At 39.7% G+C, this 24,559-nt stretch overlaps 1 protein-coding gene across 2 annotated transcripts in view; it reads left to right on the top strand.

The window, feature by feature from the left end:
- NELL2 (neural EGFL like 2) overlaps positions 1-24,559 on the top strand; it is a 111,027-nt gene that overhangs the window by 74,566 nt on the left and 11,902 nt on the right. The window contains exons 14-16 of one of the 2 annotated variants that reach the window (XM_082239606.1): positions 2,164-2,286; positions 4,223-4,318; positions 21,734-21,874. In XM_082239606.1, coding sequence (XP_082095732.1) covers positions 2,164-2,286; positions 4,223-4,318; positions 21,734-21,874 — 360 coding nt within the window. The remainder of the gene's footprint in view (positions 1-2,163; positions 2,287-4,222; positions 4,319-21,733; positions 21,875-24,559) is intronic. The other variant, XM_082239607.1, reaches the window with a different exon arrangement.

Below are 24,559 nucleotides of genomic sequence, written 5' to 3'. Positions count from 1 at the left end.
GGTAATTTTATGAATAGTAATATAGTTATACATGCTGAGGTGAAAGTAATTAAACTGTGTACTTCAGGAATCAAAAACAGGAGTTCTTTAATATAGTTTGCTGAAGACTAAATAAAGGCTTGTAAGTCCAAATTATGATCTGAAGCAGATGACAATGAAGCAGTTGCACAATGACCAACTGCAGACAACCTTTTCTAATTTTCCAAACTATTGTTTGGACCACTGAGAACTTACTGTGTGAGAACTTACTTTCCCTGCCTCCTCCTCTGGAAGATTTCTAGCTTCGTTTTCTTGTTGGTTATAACCATAGTTTCCTGTGATATCAAAATCAGCCCAAACTATGTAACTAGGATTGCCTCAAAACCATGGTTTGCAAAACCAACCCATACATAATTTCAAGTTATGTGTTGGGGGAATCCTCTCAGCTGAGCCACTCAGTGCTACGAAGTCGTGAACCACAACCCAAAAAGAGGTGCTACTTCCATACTGCAAATTGATGAGATATTTGCATACGTTATACAGTTTTAACTATTAATTAAAACCAGTTTCAAACTTGCATCCTTCAGATCATTTTTTTCATATCTATCAAACAGCCAAGGAGCCTCTGGTACATTTGTCATATAATCCTTGCACATTGTAGACAATTTGGGGGCACATTTCCAGGTCCATAGTTCACAAAAAGTGGTTGCCGGAGGCTTTATTGGACTTCGATTTTGCCCTGCAGTGTATATCCCAGTACACACTCCGTACCCTGTGGCAGCACACTGTGGGAAAAGACCAATAGCAGTAGGCAAGCTGTCTTTTAATGAAGTTTGTCTGGTATAACTGATCTTTTCTTTCAAGTACCTCTGATAAGCTTCAGAGGAACTCCAGGGTTCCCTGAAACACAGTTTGAAACCTACCAATCCAAAGCATCAAAAGAGGCTGATGTGATGTATCTCAGGTATCTGAAATTATATTTCTAAAAAGAAAAGGTGTCTAGCTAGCACCTAGGCAGTAACCTGAAGTTCAGATGGGCGTGCAGTCCCAAACTGATTAGCCTTGCTTAAAGGACTAGCTCCACAAAATTACTGCTTTATTCCCATAAGCTTAGAAAATGAGTGACTATAGTTCAAGAGACCTGGGGAAGTTTTCAGAAGAATTAGTGTTAAATTCAGGAGTTCTTGACTTCAATCTCTGTTGTTAAATGGGACAGAAATAAGGAAGCACGGTAGCAATAAGCAGTGAGCATAGAACTCTGGACATTTTGATGGACAAGATTCTGAGAAATGTTTGTTGAGCAATTGTTCTGTGATGGTTAGAGGGTAAAATTCGAATCTGAGGAGGCTCAGGTGTAAATCCCAGCTCAGCCACAAAGTTTCTTGGATGATTTTGGGCCTCCCACTCTTTCTGGGCCTAATCAACCTCACAGGGTTGTTGAGAGAGTAAAATGGGTGACTTGTATTGAACTCTTTGAAGAAAAGGCGTGGTAAAACTCTTAATAAAAATAAAATAAAATGCTGGTTTAATTCTATGCATCAGTTGCGGTCGGTATGAAACTTTAAATTATATCGATCTTCTCACAAAAGAGCAAAACATTTATTTCTGCCATTTTAGAATTGTATGTGAGAATGGAAGCACAATTATTAAGATTGTGGAGTACTTCTGTTATTTTTATTACATTGATTTGTGGAGACAATGATGGCAAAACTCCCACTGATTTAATGGTTTTGGACTGTGTACTCTGTTTTGAGTGATCATAAGAGAGTTATACCACATTATTGTTATTGTTATTATACATTGCTTTCCCCCCTGATTGGACTCAAGGCAGCTTACAGATAAAAATAAGGACTGCTAAAAACAATTAGGGAAAAAACAACATTTAAAACAATTAAATGTTGATAGAAATAAAACTATATACATACATAAAATTTATTAAAACCATACCAGTAATTAAAATAAAAACAGCACAGTGCCATCCCTTTCATTAAAAGCAGTCAGTTCCCAAAAATGTGTTGGGATTCCTACTGTTTCAGCACCCAAGCTTTGAAACAAAATATCAATTTTATTTCTTACAAAGCTTTTTGAGTAAATAAGCATGAACCACTCCTACAACTTTCAGCTTCTTAGCATCAGAAATATAGTCGTTGTTGCTGTTCTAAATAGCATTGTTTCACCTTCTAGAACATGATGAATGTCTCACAAACCAACACAGCTGTGATGAAAATGCACTCTGCTTCAATACCGTGGGAGGACATAACTGTGTTTGCAAGCCAGGTTTTACTGGAAATGGCACTGTATGCAAAGGTAAGGTATCAGAACAAAAACCAAATTGTTTATTGTCTTGCTGGATTTTACCTTTTCATTGATAAATGCTAAAGCTGCCTTTGTACCTGGAAGACGAATAATTCAGGCCCAACAACTTTAAGCAGAACCAATAGAAACCTAGTCAATTCATTTTAGCATATACTCTTCTTATAAATAATATGCTGCTTCACACCAGACAAAGCAGCGATTTCATGTTTACGACTAAACGCAGTGGAGAATTGTGAGCAATTACAACTCCCTGGAATATGCATTGATGTAAAACATTCAGTGATAAATGCACTGCCAGTGTGTTGTGTCAATATCTGCTTTGTGTTTCATATAAGTGTTTGTATTTCATATAATCATAGCATTTGTAGAGTTGGGAGGAACCATGAGGATCATCTAGCCCAAGCTCCTGCGAAGCAGGAATATTTTGCCCAATGTGGGGCTTGAACCCACAACCCTGAGATTAAGAGACTTGTGTTCTACCATCTGAGCTATCCCAGCTGTCGTTTGTTGGTCTTCTTTTGCCCAGAATGTTGGAGAGGCTGTGATGGACAGGCTCTGGGTCAGCCTCCTGTTCATCCAGCAACCAGTGAGAGCTGGGGAGACTAACAGCCAATCAGGAGCCAGGGGCAGGGAGTTAAAGTTGGAAGCTTACAGTTTCATGGCCAGATAGGGAATTGACTCTCAGTGAGGACTATTTGTTAAGATAGGTGGGCGCTAGCTGCCATTGTGGGCAGTTGGGGGTTTGGGCTATTTGAGTGGGGTTACCTACTCAAGGCAACACATTTGTTGGATGAGTGAGTGTTGCTGGATAGGAACATAGATAGCCATTCTAAATGGGGAAAATCTACCTGAGATTTGGTTTGGGAAAGGGTTCTGTTTAACAATTATCTGCAAAGGGTGTGCATCTTAAACTAGGTTTTGTGCATCAGTTATGAAACAATAAACCCTCATAGGGTGAAATTAAATAAACCCTTAGTTTTGTTCCAGAAGTCCCTCCTTAAACTTTGAACTTCTGGGTGGGGAGTGAATAGACATTGGGCTATCTTTAAAGAGTTGCAAAGGTATTAAACTTATGTAATCTTGAATGCTATTAGTTATTTCTAGACCCCTCCTGTATGAATAGCAGAAAGAGTTTTATCCATCAGCACACCCACCAAATCAGTCATGTTTCCCAGCCCCCATCTTCAGGTATGGCATCTGTCACAGAGACAAGCAAACTTTGTTATCGGCTGAGTTTTAGAAACTTCCAAAGTCTGTAATTGAAGGCCTTTGCTTCCTGCCAAGGGAGTGACAGTCGTTAGCTGAATAAGCATTCATGCAACATTTAAAAACACACCAAACATAGACAGAGCCATTTGTATGGCTCTGGCTCCCTCCCTTCTAGCAGGATGTCAATTTTCTTGAGAAGATCGCAGCAAATGACCCCACCCCCCAATGTTTTTGAGGCTTAAAATGTCAAAACACCATTGAATGAAGGCTGTGCATCCATGGAAAAGGGCCTACCATAGCACTCCTGCAAAGTTCAAAGAAGACCTCAGGCTGATGTAATTAAGCTCATCAGATTTATCACTGGCAATGTGACAAGCATCACATTAGACACTTCCTAACTTTTTAAGATCATGGATCAAAACATGATGGGCTGGAAGATTACAGTGTGTAATACATGAGCAAGTGAGGCTCAAAATCCTTCCTAGTCAGGCATGTAGGAAAGTACCTTTGCCCTTTGACTCAGTACAATTGAAGGCTACCACATTGATTTAAAACATTCACAGTGTGTTAATTTAAGATATTTATAGTGCTTTCATTTTTTGGTATTTGCAGTTCATGTCAACTCTCAGGTAAGTGGGTATAAGATTGTTTCCTTAATATTTTGTTTTTTACAATAGTATTGTGAGATCCTTTCATTTTTCTTTTTTTATGGTTTCAGCTTTCTGCAAAGACGGTTGTAGAAATGGTGGAGCCTGTATCGCTTCTAATGTCTGTGCCTGCCCACAAGGATTCACAGGCCCAAGCTGTGAAACTGGTGAGAAATCCTCTTGTTGACTTGCAAAGTCAGTCTTACATTCTTACACAAAGTCATACAAAAAAACAAAACAAAAACCTCTTTGCTAACATGTATCTAAAATTAAAATTAAATTAATTAATTAAAAATAAGTGCAGCTGTGGAAGGATAACTAGATCATTTGCTCCGTGTTTCCTTTCAGTAAATTCTTCTGCATCAAATGTAGTCATGGAATATATATTTTGCATCACTGTTTTTGGTACATAGATTTTGGTACATAGAATTGTTACTGCGTGTATGTGGGCATTATTTTAGTTTTAATTGTGATTGTTTTCAGTCATTGCTACAACCTAGAGTGGAGTTGCACAGATCTTGAATTTGTTTATCTCAAGTTGAAGCAAATAAGTATCTTTCTGCAGCATAGATATATATAGATATATTGAAATATTATCTAAAGCTAGGTAATGACAATATTAGCAATGCAGCGAATCATAAGTACATTATATTGTAGCAGTAAGCCCTGCTGAGTTCATTAGAAATTATTTCTATCTTATGGCTATGATCAAATTAAACTACTTATGCGTGGCTTACAGTGTACTGGGGCAACAAGAGGGAAAGTCTGGGTTTTGAAATTTATGCAAAAAGCTTTCCGGTTGTTTAGTTTTTATTTGTATAACCCTGTTTGTCTATGTCCACTTTCACATCCGTGCTGCAAGTTACATAGATTACAGGACTACTACTGATCCATGAGCAGAAAGCTTTATATATATATGATCTCTGATTGAAAAATGAAATTAGAAGTTTAGCATTTTGGCTAAAATCTGAAAATTGCCTTGCGTTCTGTCAGAACTGCCTCCCATGATCTTTCTTTGGTTGTCATTCTAATGCCAAGGAATGTATTCAAACTTCAGTGTAGTCCAGTCTTTGTTGTGAACAATCTTACCTGTTCAGTCATAAGCTAAACAGTATTTGTACAAAACATCTGAAAGGAAGATGCTATAAAGAGATACAGGATAATCAAGTCATAGTTCTATCAAAAAGATTTTCAAACAGCTGTCAGGTCTGTGTGTGATGTTATCAAGCTCTAAACAGCAATGGTCTACCTGAGAAGTGAAAAATAATCTTGTTGTTCTTAGGTAGAAACTGCCATTGTAGTAACAGTTTCATCTAGAAAGAATACATCTTTCTCTGCAAATGGATGGGGCTATTTTCAAACATTACTTGGGGGCAAATAATGCATATAGGTTTGTTTTGCTTTGGGTGGTATCCAACAGTGTCACTCAGCTGATGGTAAGGCTTCTAAGGATCTCAAGGTGGCGTTTATGATTATCTTCCTTCTTATTTAATCCCCCACAACAGCCCTGTGAGGTGGGTTAGATCGTGAGGCAGTGACTAGTCCAAGGTCACCCAATGAGCTTCATGACCAATAATACATCATTTCTCTGTTTTATAACTTCATTTGCATACCTGAGGTTTGGAAGATTTAAATTCAACTCAGGTTAGAGGCTTGCCCAGGTAATTGCTATAGATTAGATCTCTCTAGAGTTACGTGTCACATTCTGTGGAAGCTAAACATTTTGCATGTATGACTGCTGCTCTTCACTGCAACTTTAAATTAATTTGTTCAGGTGCACTGGCCATGATAATAGAAAGATTTAGATTATGACTGTTCCTAGGGGAGGCTTGCATAAAATCCTTTTAATTCCGGTACTCATGGTTTCTTAGAAAAATAGTTTTACTACTACTCAGAATATAATTTATTGTCAAAGCTGCCACAAAGCTTGTTAAGTGTGCTGATACTGCTAAAGCTGCTGGAGTATTTAGCACTTCAGATATACTGCTGTGTTCAGATAACAGTAGTCACAATGAACCCATACCCACTTGATTTGTAAGATCGCTAACTGGATTTGGTCTGAGCAATTATATAGGACTCCAGGTGACCCTAACCAAATTCTAATCAAGAAGGTTTGTCCACCTTTTTCCTCAACTCTCAGGAGAGAAGTAACACTTCATTTTCCCTTCTCTGGTTTCTTTTCGTTTCTTCCTTTGCCCATCCCACTGAATGGGTAGGCAGGTAGCAGAAGGACAAGAACTTGCCTCTTCGTGCTTCATCTCTGGCAAGGCAACGAACAGATTCACTCACTGAAAAGGAAGCGAAATCTATGGTTCCCGATAGGTTGCTGATCAGCCCTCAACAAATATGTAGATATATCAGCCTTGTACCTGGCACTGCTCAGGAATTGTTGTTGTTTAGTCGTTTAGTCATGTCCGACTCTTCATGACCCCATGGACCAGAGCACGCCAGGCACTTCTGTCTTCCACTGCCTCCCGCAGTTTGGTCAAACTCATGCTGGTAGCTTCGAGAACACTGTCCAACCATCTCGTCCTCTGTCGTCCCCTTCTCCTTGTGCCCTCCATCTTTCCCAGAATCAGGGTCTTTTCCAGGGAGTCTTCTCTTCTCATGAGGTAGCCAAAGTATTGGAGCCTCAGCTTCAGGATCTGTCCTTCCAGTGAGCACTCAGGGCTGATTTCCTTAAGAATGGATAGGTTTGATCTTCTTGCAGTCCATGGGACTCTCAAGAGTCTCCTGCAGCACCATAATTCAAAAGCATCAATTGTTCGTCGATCAGCCTTCTTTATGTTCCAGCTCTCACTTCCATACATCACTACTGGGAATTCTAAGAAACCCAAAAGTCAGAGCAGTTTTGAAAGGTTCAGCCCACCATCTTGATTCAAAATGGACTCCAATTGTATCCAGTCTTAGACAAAAACCAGCTCTGTGATGTCAGGAACCATTATTTAAAGTTTGGTTATGGCATATTGAGCAAACAACTTTCTGAAGTATACAGTAGATACAATCTAAAGAAAGAGAATATAACCCAATGATATTTTACATTCTGTGTGCATCCTAGCCCTATTTCCATAAATCAATCTTTTGCCCTCCTTTAATTGGTATTCAGGATGAATGTCTGTTTCTACAGATATAAAGATAAAATAGGTCACCATTAAAGTTTGTACTTTTCACTAAGTAAGAAGTGTGCCAGGATTTAATAAGTCAGACTGGGGTCAATTTCCCTAGCTCCTTTTATGCCATAAAGAAATGCATTGTGGTTCATTTTTTCCTAGCAACTTAAATGTTATACAAAATAGAATTTTCCTGTCAAGTTAATCATGCAGCTCATAAAGCACTTTGAGGAGTGTGAAAGGAAGAAGAAAATTGCTTAGTCTCTGCTCAGACTAAGGTTCTCTTTCTTTTATTTGCTGCTTTTATTTTATATTTTAGTTAAGGGATCCCCTGCACTTCTACAGGAAAGAGGAATAATAATTGTGTATTTTGATAATTGCCTTCGTATCTCCTTGGAAAAATTAAAGCCTTCTTTTACAACAACAGTGTTAACATGTTGCTAAACATGTGTCAATAGAACATAGCTGTCAAGTGTCCCTTATTTGAAGGGACAGTCCCTTATTCCAGCGCCATGTCCCGCTGCTGTCTCTTATTGATGGATGTCCCTTAAATGATGTCCCTTAAATGATGTCCCTTAAATTTCAAAGGAAGCAGCTCCTCTCCCTCCCTCCCTGCTGGCCAGGGAGGAGGGAGGCTCCAACTGTGTTGCTTGGCTGTGTTGCTCACCCAATAAGAAGTCTAAGAATGACTGGGGGTGGAGCTTGCATGCCTTGTGTGTGGCTAGTTAATGCAAGCTGAGGGGTTTTTTGAATGCTGGACGCCATTTTGTTGCAAGTGCTGCTGCAAACTTTGCAGTGCAAAGCCAGGCCAGGGAGCCATCTTAAGTTGAGGCTGCATAGGCCTTGTGGTGCATGTGATTCAGATTCTATTCAGTTGAACCTCTGGTTACAAAGTTGGTTGGACAGTGTTCTCGAAGCTACCAGCATGAGTTTGACCAGACTGCAGGAGGACAGGAAGACTGGAGTACCTGGAACAGGTGTGGCTGCAGGTCCCTTATTTTGGCTGCTGGTCCCTTATTTTCAAATCTGTAAGTTGACAGCTATGAAATAGAAGTTCACAAATATTGTCTTGGTTTGTTAGCTAGCTATTATTTCTTCACTCATTTGCGTTAGGGGGTGTAGAAGGCAAGAAACAGCAAGAGTCTCCACTGTTGCTCATTGAAGAGATTACCTTCTACAAACTCTGCCAAAAAGAATCCTACTTACTAGACAGCCAAGGGGACTGGCCTTGGTGAGCTGGCAAGTTGATTTGCGGGTCTCTGGGTATAGTACCACAAAGGACCAATTTGTGTGACCACAATGGAAGCTTTGTAGAGCAGCAGCCTCTACAAAGAAAATGAAAAGAAAATGAATGCGTGTTGCAGCTTGGGTTGTCTCCTGACTTGGCCACTGCAACCTTCTCTCCCTAGCCTTTCATTATTTCTTTATCGCTATTACATCTCCATTCACAACTCTGCTACCCAGAAAGGTTCACCTTCCTTCTTATTACTAAGACGACATGCAGCCCCGTCTTTAATCCCTACACTGGTATCCTCTCTACCCACAGTGTCACCACAAGCTCTTCATCCTTCAAAGCTTTTCTCCATCCTCTTAACTAAACTTCAGTATGTGGAATTGAAATGAACATAGAATAATTCAGTGCATTCTTATGTACACTGGGTTAAACGAGACATATTCCCAGGTAAGTGTGCATAGGATTGCACGTGATACTTCAAGGTCCTATATACCCACCCCCTTTCTGTATTGCCTGCTTATATATGGTTCTTATAACTATATCTGGTTTGATGTTGTGTTTTATTTTGGGGTTTTTCTTATTATTATTTTGGGGTGTTCCTTATTATTATACATTTTTTTTCTGGACTCCCTTGGGAGGAAGAGCAATTCATAAATGCAATAAATAAATAAATCCATTGTGTTGAATTGCAGATTGCAAGCTCCAAGGGGTGGTAGGAGTCTGCCTTCATGTTTATTTTCCATAAAGCACCCTGAACACTGATTGTGTGCTGCATAAATAACAAATTAATTTGGGGCTTTCCTGAATATTTATCTTGCTTTGGTTTTACTAGGAGATCTTTGAAATGGAAAGGTTTAATTCTGTTTGCTTCAGGATACAATGCTAATGTATAAAGGAGTGGCCAGGAGAGACTGTCATCACTACCTTATCATGTTGAGTCAGTCCCCTTTGATCTGTCAAGACATGTGAGGAGGTGGGTTGGGGGCAGGGATAGAGGAAGACCTCCCATTCTCTGTCACAAATGTGTGTAACCCTACACAAGGCTAAGGAGAGAGGGAAAACAGAACTCTATTATTTCTTACAGCAGTCTTTCATTGCAGAGGTGCTATGCTTGGGTGGACTGGATCAAATCCTTAGTTCTTAAATTTATAGTGTGGCATAAATAAAACATGAAAAGGAAGTTTCAGCAATACGTTATAAATATAATTTCTTTCCACATATGAAGAGAATAAAGAATGACCTTCATTACTCACTCCAAGCTCTTTCCTTTATGAATTATGGTCCATTATATTATTATAGGAAATAAAGTGAATAATGACAACAGCCAATTTCCCCCACCCTTTTATTATCCCTTTTCCTGTGTTCATTTTAGAGGTGGCAACAGTGTTCATATTTAGTACAATATACATATGGCCTACTTTCAGCCCAAGCCTGTATTATCACTAAAACATTGTTTTAAATAGATTCACAAAATGTATGCTTTCCCATGGGCACGTGAATCCAAACTAAAAGAACAATACATTATCCATATGAAAAGAGCAACATGGTACAATGAATCAGCAACAGGTAAATGCTACTGTTATCAGGCTTAAATCCTGGTCCAGAAAAGAGAAGAAAGTTTGTGAATGTGTATTTCTTTGAAGGATTGCAGTTGTTGCAGATCACATGCATAAGGGACAGAAAGCCATTCCATACACCTGCCTTCCATTGGGCAGATGGGAAGGTGCATTTCATTGGCCTTGCAAGGCTGGCGCCTATACATCCATGAACTCAAGCACTAGGCATGTGCAACATCATGACAAGGCTAGGAGCTTGGACTACATATATCCAGATTTTACTTTTCACCCTAAGCCATGGTAAGCCATGTGCGACAGGTCCCACCTCTGTATAACTCCATAACGACCAAGGGTTATCTTCAGGTTTTGGAAATGTTAATTTAATATACGTGCAGAAATTGATTGATGGATAGTTGTTTGAAAAGGATTTAAGTTAAAGAGTAAATATATTGTAATGACAGCCTTGGCTATGTATACCTGAAGGAGCATCTCCACCTACATGGTTTAGCTCAGACGCAGAGGTCCAGCTTCCAGGGCCTTTTGGCATTTCCCTCACTGTGAGAAGTGAGATTATAGGGAACCAAGCAGAGAGCCTTCTCAATAGTGGTGCCCACCCTGTGGAATGCCCTCCCATCAGATGTCAAGGAGATAAACAACTGTGTGGCTTTTAGAATACATCTGAAGGCAGCCCTATATAAGGAACTTTTTAATGTTTGAAGTTGCCCATAGTGGCTGGGGCAATGCAGTCGGGTGGGTGGGGTCCATCTATCTATCTATCTATCTATCTATCTATCTATCTATCTATCTATCTATCATCTATCTATCTATCTATCTATCTATCTATCTATCTTGCTTCATTTTACTCTCTTGGACTCACTCCCTAGCAAGTTGCCCCTGGATTGAAGCCTAAAGAATGGAAGGAAAGGAATGGAATTAGGAAAGATTCCTGATGACATTCTGTTTACCCTTTTTAAAGTGGGCAGCTGAAAATACTCTTTCTGATACTATCAGGGAGTTAGATGCATCATCATCATCACCAATTTTCAAATTTTCATATATTTCAAAACTATGAAGGTCATAGGAAAACCAGTTTTAATTTAGAGGATGAGTTAAGAGAGAGGCACAGAAAGTAGATGGACCTAAAGATTCTGTCTGAGTCAGTATCTAAATATAGTAATACAGTATTTTCAATTAGCCTGTCTCTTTAATGGGCAGTGACATAGCCAAAGGCATACATCCCAGTAGACAAAAAATATATTTCCCCTTTTTAAAGTATTCAAGCATGCACTCAATTCATCATGCCTAATTAGGTGCTATGAATTATCATCTTCAATTGTTACAAGTGTCATATCTTTTGATGCTATTGGCTGCCTAATGAGAAACTATCGTAGCCTCGGTTGTCGGTAGGGTCTGTGATTGATCAATTTCTGACAACAAAGAAATGTTAACAAGGCCACATGGTGAAGCATTCACTGGAAAAAAACCCACACCTTTCATAATGTTTCTATCTAATTTTGGAGCACTGCCGCTGCCACACATGAAATAACAACAGGACTGAATTTCCTTTCACTGGCATTTAGCAGGACTTATAGGGGTGTGCAGAAAAATCAATGGGGGATCAGGAGTGTGGGAAATTACATACTTGAAGAATTAATGAACTATAATTCCATACTACATTCTCAATCACATTTTGCTTCCTTCTCATTAATGGAACTAAATTAGTTTTCCGTGGACAGGGTACTTTAAAAAAAAACACAAAATACCACAGCCATGCTCTTGCAAGGCTACAAAAAGCCCTGATATGTCGTAGAAATAAGTTTGCTCTTTCACACAACATGACAGCAGAAATATTGCACTGAAGAACTGCATTAATTCAACCTGTTGAAACAGTTCGGAAATGGATTTGCTGTAACCAATTTCCTCCTCTTTGTGAGAGATTAATACTTTAAGATAATTCATGTAACATTTTTGCTGGGTTCTCGCTTTCAGCATTACAGGAGCAGAATATCCACTACTCTTCAGAGGGAAAATGGGCAAATTTGTCATACACCGGGCCAGTCCCCCCCCCCCACAAATGAATAATTACTGAGCATTTATTAGTTATAACATATTCTAGGTATGCAATGTCCTCCATAGAAATGCTTGTTGTCTAAGATGTTGCCAATCTGGCACCAAGTAAAGACCTAGTTTTATCCTATTAACTGTGTTTTGGCTTTTTAAATAGTGAATTACCTTGATACAAAATGTGATAGTTCAGGCACCTTTTACTGTTGAGCCAGACCACATCAGTTGGTAAAATGGAACCTTGCTTGCTTTATCTATTTCTGTTCCTCTGCAGGATGCTTATGCTATGTGTTGTTGTGCTATGGCAGTATAGGAAACCAAAAGACTGATAGCTTGTTTAAATATGGAAATAGCTGCCATATATCAAAATACTTCCAGGCTGTTATGTTTCCCAAATGGGGTCTAAGATCCATGCACAATCTCAAATAAAATATGTGACTGAGGACTGTGGTGTGCTCGAGTATGCTAAAACTGTACTGCATGCTCTTTTTGTTTGTTGAATATAAAACACCGGTAGGCCTTGCAGCATTAAAATAAAACCTTTTATATCCATTCCCAAAAGTTTAACAAAGAGAGCCAAGAAGATATTGATGGATTTTTTTCAGGTAGGTTTGGTCTTGCTAGTAGATATGGAAATGCTCAAGATAGGTATACCAAAAGCAGCTTTGAGATACTTCTTACAACCCTACCAATCTGAAGTAGACATTGATGGTCAACATATAGATTCATAGCTGAAAGGGTCAGCTCACAAAAGAAGTCCCTGGTTCAACTAAAGTTAGTAACATTGCAATGCATGGAGCCTGTTGGTTGTAAGTCATTTATTTTCTTGATTTTGAAAGGATTTAACAATCAAATTTAGAATTATTAAGGCCAAAAAGTTTACTTTTCACATCTGTGGCAAAACATTATGCATGCCTGTGAATAAGTAATCCATTTCCCTCCTTCTCCTATCAAACCTGAATGCATCAAATGACTTACATTTTTCTGAAATTCAGTAATTTCTTGATTTTGAAAGGATTTAACAATCAAATTTAGAATTATTAAGGCCAAAAAGTTTACTTTTCACATCTGTGGCAAAACATTATGCATGCCTGTGAATAAGTAATCCATTTCCCTCCTTCTCCTATCAAACCTGAATGCATCAAATGACTTACATTTTTCTGAAATTCAGTAATTATCAAGAGTGTGGAATTTGTTTGTCTGAAAAATTATATATCAGGGATGTCACCTGCATTTTTGAACTGGATTAGGGCATGCTATTTTCCATTCTATTTCCTGTTCTTTCCCTTCCCTCCTTTTTTGATCAAACCTTTTGGTAAAGCACATCTAATTATTAGGGGGTATGCAGTAAGCATGAAATTTTGCTTGAACTCCCAATTCAGCTGCTTGGAAGTAAGCCTGATTTGCTTCTGAGGACATCTGCTTCACCTCAGGTTTGAATGGGAACCTGTGAAGCTTTGTGTCTCCACATTCACTGTCATGGGGAAACAATAAAGCAGTTTTAATGCCGTTAACTTTTGGTGACATTCGATGGAATTTGTGTGCTTAGTAGCCCCTGTGGAGCCTGCCAAATTTCAGACAAATATTTGTAGGGGCATTTTTGCTGGTCACTTTTCTCATTTAGAAGAGAGAGCAGAGTCCATATAACTTTTTTTTTCTGGCAGAATTGCATGAAAATTGAAGGGACTCTGATAGCCCCTCCTGTGGGGGTGAATACTGCTAAATTTCAGAAGGGCAGGTGCAGGGGTAAAGTGCAGCCTTTACCATTTTGAGTTGTTGAAAAGGATTGGCCATGATGAATATGTTCTGCCTCCACTGTTGGAGAAAGCATGTATCTGAATGGCAGTTGCTGAGAATCACAAGTGGAGAGAGAGAGAGGGAAGTTGTGCTTGTTTTCTTCTTGTGAACCAGGCATCTGGTTGCTCACTATGGGAGACTGGAGTTGTTGGGCCATTAGCCTGATCCAGCCAGCCATTCTTATCTCCTTGTGATTTACTGTTGTTTTGTGGGCAATTTTCAAGAAAACAACAAACATCAAAGAGGTGCTCTTGATAAAGAAGCCAGCGAAATTTCAGAAGCATTCATGTGAGTATAAGGAATAAGAAAACAGTTCGTGGTTCTTCCTAGGCTTGTTTTCTGTCCAATTGACAATGAGCAAATTCATTCCTTCTGCATCCTTTCCCAGGCCACTGTGATTTACAATAAAACGGAGAGTCCTGGAAAAGCTATTCTCTGTTTAGAAGCTAGAGTTGACAGTCAAGAAACTTCACCTCTCATCTTCCTCCTACAATTGCCCTTGTCCTTAAATGGGAAAATGTAACGATTTGAAAAACACAGTCTGAGCCTGTCCAAGTTCTCTGGGACCTCCAAAGCAGTCTAAATGCTTCAGAAGCAGCCTGATTCAGTTTGGGACACCTCAAAGGATACTCACTTGATCTCAGGAGAGCCTCATATCTCTCTGAAACTGCCATTTTTATTTTCAAGTTTTGGGATTCATCAGAATCAAATGCATGCCCCCTGATATTTATAGTAGTAATGTTATACTAGACACTAGTATAAATATCTCATGTCTCCCTGAAGACCCTTAAGTCGATTCATTTTCAACAAACTCTTGCTGTTAGAATTGGGTCTTCCTGATTCTTTAGGATAAGAACCCAGTCTTGCTTCCCAACTGTGAACAATGACCACAGTCTTATGCACACTTACTAGGAAGTAACACCCGTTGATTTTAGAAGGTCTTACTTTTGAATAAAAGGAATTAGGGTTGCACTCCTCCTAGGATTGTACTCCTGGTAACTGTCTCAGATGCCCCCGATACTGGTCCAGAAATGATCTGATTTATCATCATCATCACCATCATCAAATGTGCTAATTTCCTAAGCCAATGGAAGGGGCTTGGCAAATGAAGCACACCCACTCACCAGCTCTGCACCCCTAAAATGACCAACCACATCCTCTTTGTTTACCTGCAAGCAGGGATGCTTGCAGTAGCAGCATCAGAATATTTTTCTTCTCTCTGCCCCACCCCCTTACTTATTGATGTACTTAAACAGCAGAGGCCTTTGGAACTGCAAGTCTTCTAAAGGGCTACTACTGCAATAAAACTGCTTCTTGTAGCCTTAGGGAGCCTTTACATCAAAATCTATTGCCATTGCCATGTACTGTCTTGGGGATAAAGGTCTTCTGCAATTTACAGCTGATCAAAACTCAACTTTGGGAGTCCAGAGAGCTATGTTAAATTATTGTTTTAAAAGGTTAATCCTGGCACCACATTCTTCTAAGTAAATAAAGGTCAAACTTCCCACAGCAAATGCTACTCACCATCTCTACATCTGTGTTTGGGATGAGTAAAAAAAAGCAAAGGTTTTCAGTTTTCAGACCAATAAATGCAGTTGCCCATTTGCAATTGTCCATAATTTTCAGATACATGGAAATGCTATTTCATTGAGAGTGACTTGTGTTTTGCTTCTTTATTGAAACATGCTTTCATTCAAGGAAAACAAAAATAAACAATGGAATCTAACAGCTTATAAAGGAAAGCATAGAAAGTGATAGGACAGAGGTGTGTGAAATCAAGATTGCTATGGAAATGTATTATGAAAATCTTATTTAAACTTCAGCATAATAAAACCCACTGGTAGAATGATTAAAAAGAAGGAGAAGTATTTGGCTGGCTTGTGGAATTTTTTCCCTTGATGAAGAGAAACATTAATAGTCTGATAACTAACAATACAAGGCCTTTATTATTATTATTATTATTATTATTATTATTATTATTATTATTATTATTATTATTAAAAAGCTATTACACGATCTAACAGATGGATGTAACTTTATGTCAAGTTGCAATAGGAACTTGTGGTGCTTCAAGTGTTGTTGGACTCCAGTTCTAATCAGTCCCAGGCAATATGGCCAATAGTCAGGAATGATGGGAGTTGGAGTCCATCCTTGTCCCAATAAAACTTGAAATTGGCTGACAGGGGAATGCAGCAGGGCATCTCAGTGGTTTCCTAGCAACTGCTCTGTGCAGTTTTGCCCCAGAGCTAATCAAGAGACCCAATGGGAGACATTTTTGTTGCTGGCCAGAAGCTGTTGTGTAAAAAGTGAAGAAAATGGCTCCTGATGATTAATTGGGAATGACCTGAGATTAAAAGTGAGAGCACACATTTGGTGAGAAGAAACCCACTGGAACTCCTTTGCTTTGGACCGCTAAGAAGAATCTGGCACAAGTTGAGTTGGGAAGGCCAGCTTCACATTTAATTATGTACAATTGCAAGTGTCTGAAAACACGCCTGCCTTAAACTGCCACTAAATGGCATGCCTATTAAATAGACATGGGATCCATTTGATCACAATTATTGAGTAATAATCTTATACAGTGCCAACTAGTAGAGGCTCCATAGGATAGTCAGGTAATGAGCTAGACAGATTTTCATGCCTCTTGCTATAAATTGGCTTCCCAGTAGCATGAAGATTTGTCATTGCCTTTAAAAGTCACTATCTTCCTGTGAAGAAAGCGCATACTTTGCACAATACCTCATTGTGTCACATTGGTCTTCACTGGGTTTTTTTTTCTAGATCGCAAAGGCATATATTCCTATGTTAGAGTCAGCTTTCTAATGTTTAACCTGTTCAGTGTTAAATTGGCCTTCATTAGGAGTGTCACTTCTTCTCAGAGCTCAGAGCTGCTAGATAAGCAAAACTTTTCAGTGAGCCACTAATTAACCATCAAATCACATCACAATATAAATCCACTGGAAAAGGAAAGGAAGAATATTCCACACAAAGAGTAATAGCTCAGACTAATACTAAGCATAGTGTACTATTGTACTATTGTCAAATTACTGGTGTGCTACTCAAAACTCGTGAGTCTTCTGTTTTTCTGGGGTACCGTGATGTTAGCATCAGCAAAGAGAACCAGTATGAAATAGTGGTTAGCCAGCCTTTCTCAATCTTGGACCCCCAGATGTTGTTAGAGTACAACCCCCATCGTTCCTAGCTAGCAGGACCAGTGGTCAGGGATGATGGGAGTTGTAGTCCAGCAACATCTGGGAACCCAAGGTTGAGAAAACCTGGATTAGACAGTTCATCTAGGTCTGGAGAGTCAGCTATGAAGGTCACTGGATGACCCTGCGCTTATCATTCTTAGCCTGATCTACCTTGAGTTCCTTGGAGGAAAGGTGGTGAAACAAAATGAGTAAACAAATCACACAAATGTTTGCATGAATTAGGACAAGGGGTACCCACATTACCCACTTTGCATGATTATTTTTTATTCAACATGTTTAGCTAATCCACTGCTACATCTGGAGTTGAGAAGAAGGCAAAATAAAGCTGTGTCAAAACCTCCAGATCAGTGTCCCCTGGCAATGTCTCCTGGATTTTAAACAACATTGGAGACAAGAGCTGAGAATTTTCGTTTTGTTTGTTATCTTACATATGCATTGTATGCTATGGTTTTTAGTGTGGAACCTGCCCTGGAATCCCTGTGTGATGAAGGGTGGGGTAGAAATTGAACAAATAAAACCTTTGCAACACGTGCTAAAGAACTGCCACGGGTTCCAGCTGGAGAAAAAAACCCTAGCTCCACCCATCATTGGTTTTCCCTCCAGCGACTGTTGGCATGTTTGCTTGGTCTCCACCTACAGATTATCCCTGAGGACATGTAGACCTTGGCAGAAACAAAGGTTGTCCATCCCTTGCCTAAAGGGATGGGCTGCAGCCGCAGCTTTAGACCTCTAGTTTAGAGGGTAATAGAATACTATTCAGCATTGACTGACTGCAGGCATTTTCAGCGGAATTGGTTGTTAGCAGACAATCTGTCATTTCCTAGAGACCAGCAGAATTCTTCCATCAGCATATTAATGGCAGACAGTCCTACACAGCTCCATTCAACAACTTTGCATTCTGACATAAGGAAATGAGAGGAGAGTATTTCTTTCTTTATTGGCATATGTAAAAGCATTTCATCCGAAGTAATATTTCTTGTGATATTGGTTTGTCGGTTTTTTGGAAAATAAATACAGAATAGTTATTTTGGCTGTCAGTTTACCAATACTGACATGTCAATCAAGAGTTGTCCCCCCCCGCCCCACACTTTTGAATAATCAGTAAGAGTGCTTATAAAAATGCATAATGCCTCTAACTATGATGCTCTGTTCATAATTAGGAAATTTACAGTGTCACAGTGTTGTTCTGAAGAGAGGAGTAAAAAATTTGTTTAATTCATTAATACACCTTTGACTTAACTTGTGTGTTTTCTTTCCTGTTGTTCTCAGTAAATGAATCCAATCTCTCAGCAAGAGAGAAATCTGTCTTTCAGTATATTTTGAATGCATGTTGCTAAGTAGTGGCTATAATTCTAAATGCAAACTCTCTCCTTACCTCCCTTTGCAACAAAGACTGCATTCAACATTTTAATGGTTTTGGCTTGGAGATTTTCCCTATTCCTAAACCATCAAGAATTCTGTATGACAGCCACTGTAGCCTTTAATTCAATGGCTTAGTTCAGACATCATGATAAACTATGGTTTATTGTGATGTGAACCTTAGCCTCTCCCTGGACTCACCAGCAGTTTTACCACACTTCTCCAATTTAGTTGTAGGAAAGAAACTGGAAGTTTTTGCTTTCAGTTTTGATTAGTCACAACTTAGTGTTACATCCAAACTCCAAACTAGTTAATTTTAACTATGGTTTGTTTTAAACCAGTCTGTTCCTAAATTATGGCTTGAAGTTTTGTTTTAAACAAGTCATTGTTAAAATTAACCAGTGTGTTACCGTAAGTGGTGTTGACAGGGCAAACTGGGGTTGATCAGAAATTGTAGCCGAAACTTCCAGACTCCTCTTTGTGGCCATGTCAGGAGTTTGCAAAACCAGAGGAAGCTATGCTAGTTCCCATCATGATAATCCATGGATTCTCAAGGCATTCAGATTTGGCCAATATGTACTAGCAGGCATTGATAGCATCCAAGGTATCAGATGAGCAGGAGGAAACATGCAAGGCCAGGCTGAAGCTAGGCTCATTCCCATCACAATAAGTCGTGTTCTACTATGATGTCCAACATGGCCAATATGTGGTAGTTGGCATGAAAGCATCAGAGCAATCATTTCCAAGGAACACAGTGAGGTTTCTGATGATAGGCTTTCATTTTTCCTTGTGTGTTGTATAGCACATCCAAATGCATTCTTCCTGCCAACAGAAAAAGGTTCATTCCCTCCAAATCAACACAATTCTCATTGATATCTTCATCTCATCTCCCTCCGCTACCCAATATCTCACTTACAACTTCTTTCCAAGAGCAAGCAAAGGCAGAGGCAGAAGGGAAGTTGGGCTTAAATTTGCAATTAGTTTCCTAAGCATAGTTTGTTTTATTGGCACCTAGGGATTCGTTACAGAACTGGAAGGTCTGGTGTAGATTTTCTTCTGTAGCTGCAAAAACATTTGGGAGGGAGGGTGTGAGAAGCTGTAAGTAAAAGCGCTGGGTTTGGATTTGCTGCTTAATAATATAAAAGGGTAGCCAGAAGGAGGCTTAATGGTCTAATGTGTATAACTGACAAAAGGAAATGAACTCTGGGAATATATTTTAAGTCATATCACAAAGTAGATGGTAACCTGAGTACACAACATTGTAGCATGCAATTTACTTCATTAATTACCCAATTTTTGCATTATGTAGACTGGGATGGGGTCCAACCCTAGTCTTAGTTTGTCGTAACTGGGAATATCAATATTGCTAAACAAGATAGATTTCAAATTAAGCATTTTCCCCAAGCTATAATGAAATACTATGGTTTTTTTGAGAGAGCTGGATCAATTGTTCCTATGTGGGTTTTTGTTTGTTTGTTTGTTTGGTTTTTAATACACTAGCTGCTGTCTTTCCTATTTCTGGAACTAATTTGTAGAGAACTGTTCACTACTTACTCTTTATTACTTTAGCAAACTCTAGACATAGATTTGCTTTACTTCTCTCTTTATTTTTTTTTGGTTCCATTTCTCAGAGAAGTACTAAACAGCATCTGCAGAGATTTGGTACAATCGCTTGTGTGGCTTGAAAGTTCTACCTTTTCACATTCTCTGGGAAAACAATGTGTAGGTCCAGGAAAATTGGTTGTTACAGCTCAAAAAGCCTTCTAATTATTAAGAATCAAATGGTGTGATTCATATTCAAAAATGTGTTTAGGACTATCCTCTCTCTTCTATCAGCAGTCTTTGCAGTCATTCCCAGCAGCATTAGCTCCTAGATAATGGGAGTTAGGATTTAATGTCTTGACATTCTACAGAAATAGATAATCTTGGTTTACATGAGACAGCCTGGTGTAAGGATTGCCGGGAGGAGATAATGGCTAGAAATATAACTATTGCTGGAATCATATTTTCCCCCGCTTGCCATGGTCAGTTGAAACACAAAGCAGTCTGTTTATCATTTGTCTTCATTGAATGAATTAGAAATGTTTAAACAATACAGAGTATAATTTAATGTTGTTTTGTTTATGGTTCTCATTTATTTTTCATTTCACATTTTTTTTCAAGAAGGCTTGTGAAGTTCTAGTTCCTATTAGATTTATTGCATACTAGGATATGGAGTTTAAACACTTCTGCTTAGAAACATTCATATATCCTGATCATGAATGGATCATGAATGGCGGCTAACAGATTGAGGTTGAATCCTGACAAGACAGAAGTACTGTTTTTGGGGGACAGGAGGCGGGCAGGTGTGGAGGATTCCCTGGTCCTGAATGGGGTAACTGTGCCCCTGAAGGACCAGGTGCGCAGCCTGGGAGTCATTTTGGACTCACAGCTGTCCATGGAGGCACAGGTTAAATCTGTGTCCAGGGCGGCTGTTTACCAGCTCCATCTGGTACGTAGGCTGAGACCCTATCTGCCTGCGGACTGTCTCGCCAGAGTGGTGCATGCTTTGGTTATCTCCCGCTTGGACTACTGCAATGCACTCTACGTGGGGCTACCTTTGAAGGTGACTCGGAAACTACAACTAATCCAGAATGCGGCAGCTAGACTGGTGACTGGGAGCGGCCGCCGAGACCATATAACACCGGTCTTGAAAGACCTGCATTGGCTCCCAGTACGTTTCCGAGCACAATTCAAAGTGTTGGTGCTGACCTTTAAAGCCCTAAACGGCCTCGGTCCAGTATACCTGAAGGAGCGTCTCCACCCCCATCATTCTGCCCGGACGCTGAGGTCCAGCGCCGAGGGCCTTCTGGCGGTTCCCTCATTGCGAGAAGCAAAGCTACAGGGAACCAGGCAGAGGGCCTTCTCGGTAGTGGCGCCCGCCCTGTGGAACGCCCTTCCAGCAGATGTCAAAGCGATAAACAACTACCTGACATTCAGGAGACATCTTAAGGCAGCCCTGTTCAGGGAAGTTTTTAACGTGTGATATTTTATTGTATTTTTGGTTTTTATGGAAGCCGCCCAGAGTGGCTGGGGAGGCCCAGCCAGATGGGCGGGGTATAAATAATAAATTATTATTATTATTATTATTATTATTATTATTATTATTATTATGAATGCATCAGTTTCTATTGTGTGTCCACAAACAGCAGCTTATGCTACTTTATGTTACAGTCTTGTTGCTGTTTTCCCTTTTCTGTTTGATGAACAGACATTGATGAATGTTCAGATGGCTTTGTTCAGTGCGACAGCCGGGCCACCTGTATTAACCTCCCTGGATGGTACCACTGTGAGTGCAGGGATGGCTACCATGATAATGGCATGTTTTCACCAAGTGGAGAGTCATGTGAAGGTCAGTAAAGGGGTAGCATAATTTATGTGCTTTTGCTATGCTTTTGTGTTTGAGTCATGCTTGGTGCGGCTGACTTTAGCCTGTTTTCCACAACACTCTAAGCCAGACTTGGGCTTTGCTCAGTGTGGTGTAATAATAATAATAATAATAATAATAAGTTTTATTTATATCCCGCCCTCCCCAGCTGAGCCGGGCTCAGGGCGGCTAACAACAATCAAATAGGACTAAAAGGACTAAAGTGGCTGCAAAATCCTCTCTAAGAGCTCACACTTTTGCATGGCCTTGCATGTTGTGCAAACCAGGCCCCAGACTGAATTCATTGTGCTTGGGCCATCTTCAAATGTAAGCTTCAGGGTACTTTCTGACCCAGGGAACTTAAATTCTTTGATGACCTAAACAGACAAAGGGAATTATTTTTAAAAATAATATTACCAGTAATCTGCAGTTAATCAATTGGTACACAGACAGATAGATAGATGATAGATAGATGATAGATAGATAGATAGATGATAGATAGATAGATAGATAGATAGATAGATTTCTCCAGAAAACTCAGGATTTCTGTGACTGAGGATTTTTCCAGCACTGTGAATTACTCAGAGCAGACCCACTGAAATTAATTATCAGGACAAAGTTAGGTCCGTAAACATCAAAGGTTCTAATCAGATTAGAACTTAGTTGAATACCACCCTATATCACTTCCAGAAACCTATCACACCCAGACCAGAAGAGCAGCCTGATCCATAACCAAGTAAACAAGAGATTCATTTTCTCACAGATCAGTCTTGATTTGCTTCTCCTTCACAACTCAAAGAATCAGGAGGCTCCCAGCACTCAGTGGTACATATTCATGTCAAAAAAAGGCACTGCACACTATAGCTTGGCTACAAAGCTAAATCCATGGAAGGAAAGAGGCGTACAAGGCGTCATCCTACTGTCTTAGGGACTGTACTCCAGATTTGTGTAGGGTTTACTCCTTAGTCTTTTCTTCTCCTAAAGATGTTTCACAAGGCAGCGGGTATGGATTTTTCCTCAAGGTTTACTCCCCAAGCCTTTCTCACAGATGTGTATGGCAGCAAGGCAGTGGAGGTTTCCTTCTCCTAGATGTGGCAGTGGGATGTTGTTGTGCAAGAGAATACAAAAATAAGCATGTCGCTGGTAACTTTTGTTGCTCAATAGATTGTGCAGCTTTAAAACTCACCTACCCACTAAGCTCAAGAGAGTGTTGGATGCAGCCCTTAGTTCTATCTAGTGCTGAACCAGAAATGCCAGCCGGTTCCTATCAGCCATTCAGAACTATGGAACTGGGCAGAAATTCAACAATTTCCTCAGGTGTGGGAGATAGGAGGAATTCTAAAAATGGTGCAGAATGGTGGGCTCAGGCTTATTAGAATAATTGGCAGAGGTCTTGTTGTGTTGTTTTTCTTCTTTTTAAAAACAGCTTATTGTTTCCATCAGTGCTGGAGCTGCAAATGACACTCAGCGAGCTGCCATGTTCTGTTACAGTGCCTCCTTGGGAACGACATATTATGATGTACTGTAGTCCCATTCCAGGCTAGAACTGGGGAAAGAAAGATGGTGGCTACCAATGACTTGCCCCATCTCTGCTGCTGTCTCCAGATAGCTACAGTATGCAGGACTGTATGTTCAAATACAGTCTGAAGGAATGAAATGCATGACCAAGCTCAGATTATGTAGTAAGAATCCCTGATAAAAAAATCTGGGAGCCGATGAAGTAAGCCAGGCATAGGCAAACTCGGCCCTCCAGATGTTTTGGGACTACAACTCCCATCATCCCTAGCTAACAGGACCAGTGGTCAGGGATGATGGGAGTTGTAGTCCCAAAACATCTGGAGGGCCGAGGTTGCCTATGCCTGAAGTAAACTGTGCAGGCTATTTTGTGCACATGGACCCTATTAAAATGTAATGCCTCCATTGGAAGGTGCACTGTTCATTCTACTGTCTATGTGCATTTAGGGTGTATCTGAAGAACTGTACCTCTAAAAGGCAAGGAAGGCATTAACTTGTGATCTCTGTTTAACCATAATGCTGAAGGTATGGTTCACCTCTTCCACTGCTGACTTCTCAGTCTGAGACAGAAAGAGAGAAGTAGATTGCAGATGCAATGCTAGCCATATAATCACTCCCAAATTTTACTGGTTTCTGAGTAAAAACCCATCTAGTTTTATGTACTTCCTCTTTTGCTGTAAATAATAAATATACATTTTAAGGAAACCTTTTATCGCACAGTGAAACTCCTGCCACCCGTGGGGTAATATTATGCTGCTTTTGCAGCTTGTAGAAACTACTGCATTTAGCAAAAAGCAATTTGAGCAACAGTATTTCAAGCTTAGAAACACAGCGATCGTTGGATGCTGTGGCAAATGGCATTACATGGAACAGCAGGTTAGTGGGCATGCAGTTATTTTAAGCTGCTGCTCTTCTAAAACAAAACATCCAGTCGTATTTATTTATAAGCTTTGGGTTGAAATGTATTTGAAGGAAGACAACACAGCATGTTCAGTTATGGTCTGTTAAAACCAAATTATTGGGGGGGGGGTCATTTTCTCTAAATCTAAATTTGAAAAATTCTCTTAACTTTTTTTTTTTGTATCATTGACGGTCCAGATTCTGTACATAATCATACAGAAGGAAAATTAATCTTTGAAGGTCTACCAGTGGATT

Source organism: Podarcis vaucheri (assembly GCF_965113315.1).
Source record: "Podarcis vaucheri genome assembly, chromosome: 10".
Taxonomy (NCBI): domain Eukaryota; kingdom Metazoa; phylum Chordata; class Lepidosauria; order Squamata; family Lacertidae; genus Podarcis; species Podarcis vaucheri.
The sequence above is the reverse complement of the archived record's forward strand: the minus strand, read 5'-3'. Positions and strand labels throughout refer to the sequence as shown.